Source organism: Gigantopelta aegis, chromosome 1 (assembly GCF_016097555.1).
Source record: "Gigantopelta aegis isolate Gae_Host chromosome 1, Gae_host_genome, whole genome shotgun sequence".
Taxonomy (NCBI): Eukaryota; Metazoa; Mollusca; class Gastropoda; order Neomphalida; family Peltospiridae; genus Gigantopelta; species Gigantopelta aegis.
This window is the reverse complement of record NC_054699.1, coordinates 42,915,701-42,928,934: the sequence shown is the minus strand read 5'-3', so window position 1 is coordinate 42,928,934 and position 13,234 is coordinate 42,915,701. Positions and strand designations below refer to the sequence as shown.

General features: G+C 37.0%; 1 protein-coding gene across 5 annotated transcripts in view; it reads left to right on the top strand.

The window, feature by feature from the left end:
* LOC121375256 (angiomotin-like) overlaps positions 1-13,234 on the top strand; it is a 42,517-nt gene that overhangs the window by 14,217 nt on the left and 15,066 nt on the right. Inside the window, exons 1-2 of one of the 5 annotated variants that reach the window (XM_041502643.1) lie at positions 756-775; positions 12,743-12,871. In XM_041502643.1, the coding sequence (XP_041358577.1) occupies positions 12,805-12,871 (67 nt within the window). In that variant the 5' untranslated portion in view covers positions 756-775; positions 12,743-12,804. Of the gene's footprint in view, positions 1-755; positions 776-886; positions 1,850-2,847; positions 2,962-8,107; positions 8,131-12,742; positions 12,872-13,234 lie in introns of those variants that run through there. The other 4 variants (XM_041502614.1, XM_041502633.1, XM_041502640.1 and 1 more) reach the window with 4 other exon arrangements.

Below are 13,234 nucleotides of genomic sequence, written 5' to 3'. Positions count from 1 at the left end.
CCTCGGTGGATCATTTCAACTGATTAGGTTTTTTCTTGTTCCAACCAGTGCACCACAACTAGTCAAAGGCTGTGGTTTGTGTTTTCCTGTCTGTGGGAAAAATACATGTATATAAAAGATCCCTTGCTGCTAATGGAAAAATGTAGTGGTTTCCTCTGATGACTACGAGTCAGAATTACCAAATGTTTGACACACTGGCATGTGCCCCCTACTTTTCAGATATTTTGCTTTATATTTGCTTTATAATAGTGTAAAAGTGTGGCCCCCATTTTTTGACACCTTCCTATGCCACTGGTTTGACATCAGTATTAGCTAATTAATTAATCAATGTGCTCTAGTGGTGTTGTTAAACAAAACAAACCTTTCCAATAGCCGATGTGTGTGTTTTATGTGCTGGGGTGTCATTAAACATTCATTCATACTATATTGTAGCTTTATCCAAATGTGCACGTTACAGGTTTATAAATTAACCAAATGTATAGATTTAATTTCAGCGGGTTGAAACTATATAGGGTCTGTGACTTCAAGAAAAAAGACACAAAAAAGAAAAGTGTCAAAGCTGTGTGTAACAAAAAGTAAATAGAGCTATTTACTACTCCGTGTTGACATCATCTGCATACCAGGAATATATCCCCACCTTTCAGTCCACTCAATAGATTGGACTACCAGAGGCAGGTGGTGAGTGCGGCATTCTGGGTACAGCTGGATCACGCTTTTGTGGTTGGGTCACGCTTGGCCAAGCAGGCAGAGGCCGGACTATAAACACGGACAGTGTGTAAGGAATTCCAGACATTCCTCACTTCATCACTGGCTTTGTTCACGACCACTGGGGGGGTGGAAGGAGGGCATTGTGGGGGGAGAGAGCCATTGATAACTACCTCAGTTTATGACTGGCTGTGTGGTGTGGTGTGGTGTGTGTGTTTGTGCCTGCTCGTAGACTAGGAGCTAAGAGAGGTGATAGGTGAACAAAGAAACAGGAATGTTTTGCGAGATACAGTTCAGTGTAAAGTTTTGTGCGTGGATCGTTTTTTTTTCTTTTCTCGCTCAATCTCTCTCCGTCTCTCTTGTTCGTCAGTAACTAATAAATGGAGGTTGCACCGTTTACTGGATTACACACAATGTGAATTGATTTTGTGATTTAATTAACGTGTGTTTTTCAAGAGGTGTTAGTTGATTGATACAATTTAAGGATATATGAATCTGTTGTTTGTGTGGGACTGGATTAAAAACGGAAATTCTGTGATGTGAAACGAGTTGTAAATTTTAGCTGTATCTTGATGGTGTTGCCATATCAGCTTAATCTTACCCGAAGCAGATCTTTATACAAGGAATTGGATAATGTACAGTATAAGTTTTGTGCTGCTATTGTTTATATGATTATATGATAAATACATAAAAGAAGTCATTTGCTGCACTGAAATAATTTTAACATACAAAATTTGGGCACTATTCTGTAGGCCTAGATATATTTTTTTCGCCACAGGAAAAAACAAACAAATCTATGCAGTTTGATCACATGGTGTTGGTTCAACTATTTCACATATCATAGTCGACGACTGGATTCTTTGAGAAGTGTTTGAGGAAATTACAGAATTGCTTTTCTCTGAGTCATAGGAGAATCTGATTTAGCTGCCAGTGAGTAAGATAACTAACAATAGTTGTACCTGTGGTGTGTACATGCATGTATGAATAAAGATCCTTGGCACCACTCGTAGAATCATTTGTCGGCTTTTATAACCGAGAGTGTGAACACTGTTAGCAGAGGATTTCAGTGTGAAGCGTGTCGGAACGGGAAAAAACATGCCAGAGTACAGTAATTTGCCTTGTTTGCATGCCTTGCATCACTCAGGTACGTCAGTCATTTAAAGGTTTAAAAAAAAAATATATAACTTTAATCATTAAATATTTTCATGACCAGATTTAACCTCAGGTACAGTACCTGAATTAAAAAAATAACCTCCCCACCTCTCACCCCCTCCCCACCTCTCACCCCCTCCCCACCTCTCAACAACAACAAAAAACCCCAACGAAACAAAAGAAATAACACAAACAAAAGAAAACAAAAAACAAACACTTTTTCTCAGGTACCCCCACTCCCCCCCAAAAAAAACCAAACAAGCAAAAACCCCTAGAAAAACTACAATAATAAATAAAAAACCCCAAACAAAGGACTCCCAGCACCCTTCCCCACCCCACTGATTTAATTTTTATAACATGTAAATTAATATACAAAGCATTTTTTATTTATATGGTAAAGAAATTGTGTTAATTAATAAAATGTTTATTGTATGTTAAATTACTAGTATTTGACAGTGGTTTTACTTTATATTAATTAGCTCAACGTAATCTGCAACTTGGTTGAATGTTTTTAACATGTCAGAAATGTGTGATGAAATGATGCGAATGTACCTGTTGGTTTTAAACTTGATTGAAAACATTTAAAAATTTTAAAGCACAAATATGATTGAGCACCAATAAATGTATCTTTAAATTAGTTGAATAGGTTAATGTTACTGTGCTTTTCAACATACATACATACATATGTACATGTATATGTCACATACTGTATATTCTTTAGTGATTTCCCTAGAAATTTGGAAAGGCATGGTAGACCAAACACGTTTGGGGCATTTTCACCATTTTGGGGGCACTTGTTTTTTATTAAAAAAAAAAAAAAATTAATTAAAATAAACATTAATGTAAGTTATGTGCTTGCTTTAATAAATGAATGGCAAAAGATATAAAAGGCATATTTTATTAATTAATAATAGCTTTTGAGGTGTTTTATAAAGGCAATTTTAGAATTAATTACTAAAAAGGCTTGTTTAATCTCAGGGCAGCATGGCGCTGATTGAGGCAAGATGGTGCCAGACTATTGAGCCATGGTGCTGCACCGTGCTAAAACAAGCTAGGGAAAACAATATTCTTGCTCACTGGACAGGGTTATCCAGCTTTTGCACGGTACTAGAAAAATCTGTCTGACCCTAGGGCTAGATAAATCTGTCCGACCCGAGGGCTAGACGATTTCTAAATATGCGTGATGTCTTAACTCATGTTTTACGACGATTGACGTCATAACTCATAGTTTTTTTTAAATTCTGTTTGCCATTTCACATTGTATTGTTGTTTTAAAAATATTTATACAAATTAATGTTTTCAAATTTATATTTATTGTTAAGTTGAACATTACCTATTTATGTCGTTGCATGCATAAGGTGGACTATATTTTTCCGCATATGATTAAATGAGTTTGCAGGAGAAATGTATACGAATCGTTCTACAATAAACAGACCATATAGCTTACAAAATTAATGTTTTGTTACTGTAATTTAATGGGCAAGAAAAATAAAATAATCAATTACTGTTGTGATGTGTAGATTCCAACCCTGGGGACAAAATGATTTGTAAGGGTGTTGGTAAACCTCAGCCCTCACAAAAACATTTTGTCCCTTGGGTTGAAATAGCCTTACCTATACCTCATAACAGTGATAGATTTTATTATTACCATATTTTTTAATAATACAGTGAAACCCCCTCTAAACAGGACACCCTTGGACCAATGAAAATGTCCGGTTTCAAGAGGGATCTGGTTTAGAGAGGTTATGTTCTGTCCTGGTTTTTAAAAAGGGACTCTGTAAAAACGTCCAGTTTTGAGGGAATTCCAGTTTACAGAGGGTCCGGTCTTGAGAGGTTTCACTGTATATGACATTGTATTATTAATTGTAAAGAGTATAATTTAATTACTGCTTTTAAAAGTTAAATTTTTGTTACAAATGTAATAATTTGACTGGTAAAATAAAAAAACCCATAATTGATTTCTCTTTACTGGAGTGTACTGGAGTTCCTAGTGAGTGGTATCCGATTGGGTTTTATTTCTAAAAGTTTACTTTTACTTTTGAGAATTTTAGCAGAAAACAAAAAAATGCAGAATTTTCAGTTTCATTTAAAAAAAACATCTTATTAAGCTGATTTAAAATTTAAAAGAGACTTTATGAAAGACCTCTTGCTATGAATGGAAAAAAGGTAGTGGGTTTAATTCTTCTCTAAGACTATATATATATAAAAATTACCAAATGTTTCACATCCAATAGCCAGTGATTAATACATCATTGTGCTCTAGTGGTGTTGTTACCACTGGGCTACTGTTGATCTCATGCTACAGTGGCGTCAAACAAACATTGTTTTAATATCATTTACTTGCCTGAAGATTAATGTCATGTTACATGGCACCACACCTATGCGTACATGTATGTCTGTGAACTTTATAACAACGGCTTAATTTACCTGTCACGCCCAGACTCACCTGTCCTTGAATACCTCAAATAGTCCATACCTGTAGGTATTCACATTTGATTTATTACTCATGTAACTTGGCAGTACGAAGGAATTCACATGTACAGGATTTAGCACGGTCGTTTGAGCTCTCGCCTGAGGTGCTTGCGTCACAGGATCAAACCACCTCGGTGGATCAGTTCAACTGATTGTTTTTTTTCCCTCGTTCCAAGTGCACCACAATTGGTATATCAAAGGCTGTGGTATATGCTTTCATGTCTGTGGGAAAGTGGACATGAAAGAGCTCTTAGTTGTTGCTAATGGAAGACTATATGTCAGAATTACCGAATGTTTGACGTACATTCAGTAGCGGATGATTAATCGATCAATGTGCTCTAGTGGTGTCATTAAACTATCAAACATTTAACTGTACTTGTAGGTGGTCACATTTCAATTTTGATTTATTACTAACATAACTTGACAGTACATGCATATATATATATATATATATATATATATTATTATATATTATTATATTTATCATATAATATCTTACATTTTCAGTGCAATCAAAGTATGTGATATTTTTCAGATCACATACTTTAAGAATTTGATAACTTTGCAAATTAGATGTACATTAGTCGAGGTCTCGGCACTAGGTTTATTGACATTTAAGCAAACGTACTTGGGTGACACTCCATGATTGACGTATGCATTCATAGTCATCAAATAAAAACATTTCAATGGCAATTTGACACTGAAAGCTGTCCAGCGATCACAAAACAAAAAACGTTAGGCATAACTTTATTTTGATGTAAGAACATCCAAAATGACGTCATTCGAGTTTGATGTCATTTCCATTCAAAAATACACCGCATCACATATTCTTATGTCATTTGAATATCTAGTAATGGCGGACTGGAATTAAAGTTGCGTGTACAGTTTACAAAAACACGTTGTATTAAGCTTGAGCTTATATGCTAAAGAGATTATTACCCTCGTGTATTTCGGTATCGTCAGTATCATATATTAGGAATAAAAATAATTATTACAATTTTTATTCCTAATATATGATATTGACGATACCGAAAAACACTCTGGTAATAACCTATCGGGCATAGCAGAGCAGGGGTGGGGGGGAGTGTGGGGGGGGGGGGCTTTAGCCCCCTCAATAATTCTGAATTAAAAATATTGGTAGTAAATCTTAAGACGGAGATCAATTTTACTTGTAGAATGCAAGAAATTGCATTGCAAGATATCTAGTTTTCAAACTTTTTTTTATGGAGGAGCATACCCACTGGCGTAGGAAGATTCCAAAAAGTGTGTGTGTGTGTGGGGGGGGGGGGGGGGGGGCACTTTTATATTTACACACTTTTACACTATTATAAAGCAAAATATCTGAAAAGTGTGGGGCACATAACCACCTTGCTCCCCCCCCCCCCCCCCCCCGATTCCTACGCAAGTGATCCCCCGAACCCCCTAGAAACTTGTTTGCGCCCTTGATCTCAGTCAGCCCCCACCCCCAATGTCTATTTACTTCCACCATGCCTGTCAGTGTTCGAGATCAAACATTGTTGGCAGTATCCCAGTTGGATACTAAAATTTCAAGATCTGGTATCCCACCTGATAATTTAGTATCCCATTTAAATGAAATTCATAAATAACATCGTAACAAACTTGGACGACACTGTTCTCGTTCCCAGTCTAATGCTACACCACAATCAAAATCGCAAAATTCGTGAAATTCGCAATCAAACTGAATTGGCAAAAAGATTTGCTGCATCTTAATAAATAAATTAATATTTAGCAGTAATCTATAAGTGTTTCTGACATTACTAATGATAAGCCTACCTGTATAAATTTTTTGCAGATGTGGAGTCAATATCTCAAATAAAATTTGAAGGGAGGAAACTTCCAACAAAAACAATAGCGACTTAATGGTTCCCAGTCCATTGCTATGCCGCTATTGCTCCAGTGTAGCATTAGACTGGGTACGGTTCCCAGTCCATTGCTATGCCGCTATTGCTCCAGTGTAGCATTAGACTGGGTACGGTTCCCAGTCCATTGCTATGCCGCTATTGCTCCAGTGTAGCATTAGACTGGGTACGAGTATGTGGAAATACTGTTACTTTACTTGACCAGCAAATTACGACTTTCATTGTTTCAGCGAAAAATAAAAACGCATATTTAAAAAAACCCAACAACAACATTATATGGTATCTCGATGGGATACTGGGTTCTTGAAGTCTGGTATCCAAACTTAAATTCTGGTATCCCCGGGATATTGGGATACCGTTAATCTCGAACACTGCCTGTATATATAATGGGAATACCATCAGGTGATACACGTTTTTTCCACACTGGAGAATGGTGGGAATGGTATTTGTAAAGAAAGTTGTATTTAATATAAATCTTATTTGTGAATAACTCCGTGACTAATTCAAAAATGACGTTTCCTGCTTCAGCTTTGTGGACCAGCTCCTACACAACATCACCAGCAGTCATTACATTCTTGCCTTGACAAAAGTTAAAAGTTTGTTTTGTTTAATCACCTGAACTCATTGTAAACATATCTGTGCCAGAAAAACAAAACTGAAACAAAAGTAATTTGACATTTAGTCACACTGGTCAGGTGTGTAGATATATTAATGACTTGAGTAGCTTTATCCGCGGATGTGAAATTTAATATTTTTCACCTGTTTGACGATATGGAAATATTTTATTCGCCAGCTGAGCTGACATTTCCATTAGCCCATGGCAAATTGGCGGTCGGCTAGTGTGAGCCTAGTATTTTTTTTACAATTTTTGTCCATTTGATAATCTGGTTTTGAAAGAACTCGTAAGATAAATTGTATCTTACTGGCCACTCGTGTAGTATTCTCTTATATTTACTGAGTCAGTTTTAAATAGATGAGACATTTAATTCTGTACATGTACATGCACATACATTTAAAAAAAAAATCTTTTTCACAACTTCATATTTGCATTTCCATACAGAAGAGAAAAAAAATCCAAATCATTTTTCATATCACCCTTAAAATAATTTGTCAGTTATGGTCAAAAACATTTTAACCTACAGGTACAATACAACAATTATCGTTCATGTGATAAAGTTTCTTTTGTTTAACACCACGTTGTTTTATTAATCATCGGCTATTGGATGTCAAACATTTGGTAATTCCAACATATGTGGTCTTGGAGAGGAAACCCACTACATTTTTCCATTAGTAGCAAGGGATCTTTTATATACACCATCCGACATATAGGATAGCACATACCACAGCCTTTAATATACCAGTCGTGGTGCCCTGGCTGGAATGACAAATAGCCCAATGGGCCCAGTTTTTTCACCACAGAACAAAAATTATAACTGACAATTCAGGGGATAATTATTTTCTTTTTAAGTTATGTTTTTTGTTGAAAACGTTACATAGCACATACCACAGCCTTAAATAGACCAGTTGTGGTGTACTGGCTGGAACGAAAAATAACCCAATGGGCCCACCGATGGGGATCGATCCTAGATCGACCGGGTATCAAGCGAGTGCTTTACCACTAGGCTACGTCTCGTCACCTTTCATGTGATAGTTGGTGATTAAATAACATGCTATTAATTATCTGTGTTTGTGACATTATTGTTTTACTTACGAACACAATGAGTCATGAATATCACTTATAAATCATGCTGCTTCGTACCTGTACGCACTTCAAAGAGACGACCAATACCTGGATGTATCTAGTCTCCTGTACATGTGGTTTGGGCTGTTGGAATGTATGACTAAGCAGTTCAGTTACATTTACTTGTTTACTTGTATGTGACACAGGTAATCTAAGTTTATTAACTCGGCTGCCATGCAGGTAGGGTTTCACATTATGACAATTCATCTGGTGGTTTTTATTTTTTTTTTATTTTTTAGCTTCAATTAATGTCTGTTAGGATCTGGTGATTAAAACTAATATTTATATTATTTAAGTGTATTGGGAAAATAACCTGGGCACATATTTTAAATTAATCTTAGATTACGAAATCGTGAAATTGTTGTTGTAAACTGTGATGGCGTGTGCTGTAATGATGAGGGTTTTACGATTTCGTGGTCCTAATTATGGAAAATGTGTGGATTAATTTAACTAAAGTGATTTAACGACGCCGCTCACATTGATTTTTTATCTTATCATCGGCTATTGGACGTCAAAACATATAGTCATTCTGAGTTTTTAGAGAAGCCCGCTGTCACCACATAGGCTACTCTTTTTACGGGCAGCAAGGGATCTTTTATTTGCGCTTCCCACAGGCAGGATAATTTTGTTGAAACAGTTATAGCTTTGAAAATCCCTAGCTAGACTCATAAGGATTAATTTCATACCCAGGTGATTTTTCAATCTTATATATTAGTTGTGAAAATCCCTGGAATAAAAACCATAAAAATGTGTCAGTATTATCATGACGTGTTATGGTATTCAAACAACTGGTAGAAAAAATGACAATAAATGACCTGTTATAGATAGAAATATGAGATGTATTTACAATTTTACTGCAAAACATATGTAATTTGGAACAGATTATATCACCCAGGTTTATGTTGATTACACTTGACAGGTGAAATCACAAGTACTAAGCTAAACAGAGAGGTGGTCTCAGGTGTGTTCAATATCAAATTGGTGTTATAGTCTGTTTCATATTACATATGTTTTGCAGTAAAATTGTAAATAAATCTCATATTTCTATCTATAACAGGTGATTTTCCAGTCTTATATATTAGTTATGAAAATCCTTGGAATAAAACCCATAAAAATGTGTCAGTATTATCATGACTTGTTATGGTATTCAAACAACTGGTATCTAAAATGAGTATAATTTTGATTAGTACTTTTAGCATGCGGATGGCTAACTATAATTTTTTAAATTTTTTACACTGTACATCTACATGTCAAAGGAAAGCACTCCTTAAAACTAGCAGTCACACGACCCTCTCGACAGTGTTGTTTTTTTCACCGAATATATTCTGACATAGAAATTGCATTGGACTGCATGGAGTAATTAATGGTGGTGTGCAGCCGTAACAGTTTGTACCGGCCTTGGTGGCATCGTGGTTAGGCCATCGGTTTACAGGCTGGTAGGTACTGGGTTCGGATCCCAGTCGAGGCATGGGATTTTTAATCCAGATACCGACTCCAAACCCTGAGTGAGTGCTCCGCAAGGCTCATTGGGTAGGTGTAAACCACTTGCACCGACCAGTGATCCATAACTGGTTCAACAAAGGCCATGGTTTGTGCTATCCTGCCTGTGGGAAGCGCAAATAAAATATCCCTTGCTGCCTGTCATAAAAGAGTAGCCTATGTGGTGACAGGGGGTTTACTCTAAAAAAAATAAGTGTCAGAATGACCATATGTTTGATGTCCAATAGCCGATGATAAGATAAAAAATCAATGTGCTCTAGTGGCGTTGTTAAATAAAACAAACTTTACTTTACTGAACAGTTTGTTAACTCAAGTAGGAACGTTCACCAAGATAGTTTCTAGTATTTGTGTTTTCGAAGAGCTGTGATTTAGCTCAGTCGGTTGAGTGCTCGCTTGAGGGTGCTTGCCTCGCAGGATCGATCCACCTCGGTGGATTCATTCAACTGATTGGGTTTTTTTTTTCGTTCCAACCAGTGCGCCACAACTGGTCAAAGGTCATGGTATGTGCTTTCCTTTCTGTGGGAAATTGCATATAAACGATCCCTGTCTGCATTAGGAAAAATGTAGTGGGTTTCCTCTGTTAACTAGGTGTCAGAATTACCAAGTGTTTGACATCCAATAGCCGATGATTAATTAATCAATGTGCTCCAGTGGTGTTAAATTACCAAATGTTTGACATCCAATAGCCAGTGATTAATTAATTGATGTGCACTAAGCACATAAAAACCCCAGCAAATCTATATATAACTTTGTGTTTTCGACTTGCATCCTTCATAGTTGCATGTCATCACCATGATATTAAATGTTAGGGGAAACACCAGTAATATATTAAAGAAAAGATTTTGTTTTCTTTAACAGATCCTGTTAGAGTACATTAATTTATTCATCAGCAGATATTTGATAATTCTGATGCAACTCTCATGTACCCTTTTGAAGAAACCTGCAACATTTGTTCATTGGCAGAAAAGGAATCTTTTATATGCACTTTTCCACAGACAGGACAGTACATACCATAACCTTTGTCTGAGTCGTGGCGTTATATAAGTAATATATATAGGGTATCATAATTTGCATAACTGAATCACCTGTCTGAGTCGTGGCGTTATATAAGTCATATATAGGGTATCATAATTTGCATAACTGAATCACCTGTCTGAATCGTGTGGTTATATAAGTCATATATATAGGGTATCATAATTTGCATAACTGAATCACCTGTCTGAGTCGTGGCGTTATATAAGTCATATATATAGGGTATCATAATTTGCATAACTGAATCACCTGTCTGAGTCGTGGCGTTATATAAGTCATATATAGGGTATCATAATTTGCATAACTGAATCACTGTGAACCCAGTGTGATGGTATGTATTATTCAAATACCTATTATGGCCAGAATGTATATTTGTTGTGTCAACATTCCAGTACTGAGGTATTGTCTGAGTACACTGGGGCAGACGTGTGAAAATGTCAGCTATTTGACCTTTTTCCAGTAATAGTCGGTGACAAGTGATGAATCTCGCTTCTCCTTGTTGTCAGTTTGTGCACACTTAAATTCTTCAGCAGATATTTCAATAGAAAAAAAACAAACTACACTGCCACATCACCATGGGCATGCATGACTGTTTAACAGACATTTTATTGAAGGAAAAAACCCACCACCAACAATGTATTGGTGCTGCTGGCTATTTTACTTATGTGTTTTGATGTAAGAAATAATTGGAATTCTTATTTACGATGCTTAGTCATGTATAGTCCTCTGGTAATTAAAAATTTGCATAACCCATTTACAGCGGTTATGTAAAAAATAAATATAGGTAACCAACTTCCTGTTTGTGTAACTTGTTATGTTCGTGTAAATGAGTGAACAGAAAATATGTTATGCAAATTAGAATTATGTGAGCGACACGTTAATGGAACCATTAATTTGTTCTTGCATCGTTCAGAGACCTGTTGTTTTGTAAAAATAAAATAATGAATGAATGAATGTTTAATGACACCCCAGCACAAATAAAATAGAGAGGCAAAAAAAATCCCAGGAGGTTCATTTGTGCCCCCAAATCCCCCTCTTTGGAGCATTTGAATTGGGCTGTTGAATGTAATTTGGAAGATGCAATCTTGAAAGTTAAAAGTTTGTTTTGTTTAACGACATCACTAGAGCACGTTAATTTAATAATCATCGGATATTGGATGTCAAACATTTGATAATTCTGACACATATAGTCTTAGAGAGGAAACCTGACTGCTACATTTTTTTATAAGCAACAAGGGATCTTTTATATGCACCATCTCACAGACAGGATAGCACATACCACAGTGTTTGATATACCAGTTGTGATGCACTGGCTGGAATGAGAAATAGCCCAGTGAGCCCACCGACGAGGATCGATCCCACAACGACTGCACATCGAGCATTAAAGCACCTTATAACTGGGCTATGTCCCTTCCATAATATAAAGAGACAGAAAGTGAAAATTGGCCAAAAGGAGGTTCATTTCTACCCCCGTATCCCCCTCGGTGGAGCATTTAATTGGGCTGTTGAATATAATTTTGAAGATGTAATCTAGAGTATTTTTTTAAGATTAGAAAGAAAGAAAGAAATGTTTTATTTAACGACGCACTCAACACATTTTATTTACGGTTATATGGCGTCAGACATATGGTTAAGGACCACACAGATTTTGAGAGGAAACCCGCTGTCGCCACTACATGGGCTACTCTTCCGATTAGCAGCAAGGGATCTTTTATTTGCGCTTCCCACAGGCAGGATAGCACAAACCATGACCTTTGTTGAACCAGTTATGGATCACTGGTCGGTGCAAGTGGTTTACACCTACCCATTGAGCCTTGCAGAGCACTCACTCAGGGTTTGGAGTCGGTATCTGGATTAAAAATCCCATGCCTCGACTGGGATCCGAACTCAGTACCTACCAGCCTGTAGACCGATGGCCTGCCACGACGCCACCGAGGCCGGTTTTTAAGATTAGAGTATCACCTCGAACATCTTGGTGGGTCTCTTCTCTGATTAATTTGTTTTCCATCCCAATTGATCATCAACTTCACGTGTCTTCTTGAGAGGTACCATTTTTCAATTCAAAATAACCATATATGTATATGCTATGTTAGGCACTAAATATTGGTAACTTAAAATGTGCTACGGTGTCATTAAATATTCCATTCCTTTTTTTTTTTTTTTTTTTTTTTTTAAATTACGAGATCTCCTAGCAGCCATGCATAGTGTGTCTGTCCTTTTCTGCAGTGATAGTGATAGATATTTGTCTGATGTTTTTCAGAAGCAGTGACTGATGGTACTGATGGTCCACCGGACCTGTTTACGCAGCTTGAAATAATCGCCATGCAGAACCAGTACCGAGACCCACCACCGTACCCAGGCCACTCGAAACAGCTTCACAACCAGCCTGGTTAGTAGTCTGAGTGTGTGTGTCTGTCTCTGTCTGTCTCTGTCTCTCTCTCTCTCTCTCTCTCTCTCTCTCTCTCTCTCTCTCTCTCTCTCCGTACCCAGGCCACTCGAAACAGCTTCACAACCAGCCTGGTTAGTAGTCTGAGTGTGTCTCTCTCTCTCTCTCTCTCTCTCTCTCTCTCTCTCTCTCTCTCTCTCTCTCTCCCCCCCCTCTCTCTCCCTCTCTCTCCCTCTCCCACTCCCTCTCCCTACCTAGATTCCTCCTCATGTTGTTAAACAAAACAAACTTTATACATTAGAATTATGAAATGTCTTTCATCCAGTAGATGATGATTAATCAATCAATGTGCTCTAGTAGAGTCAT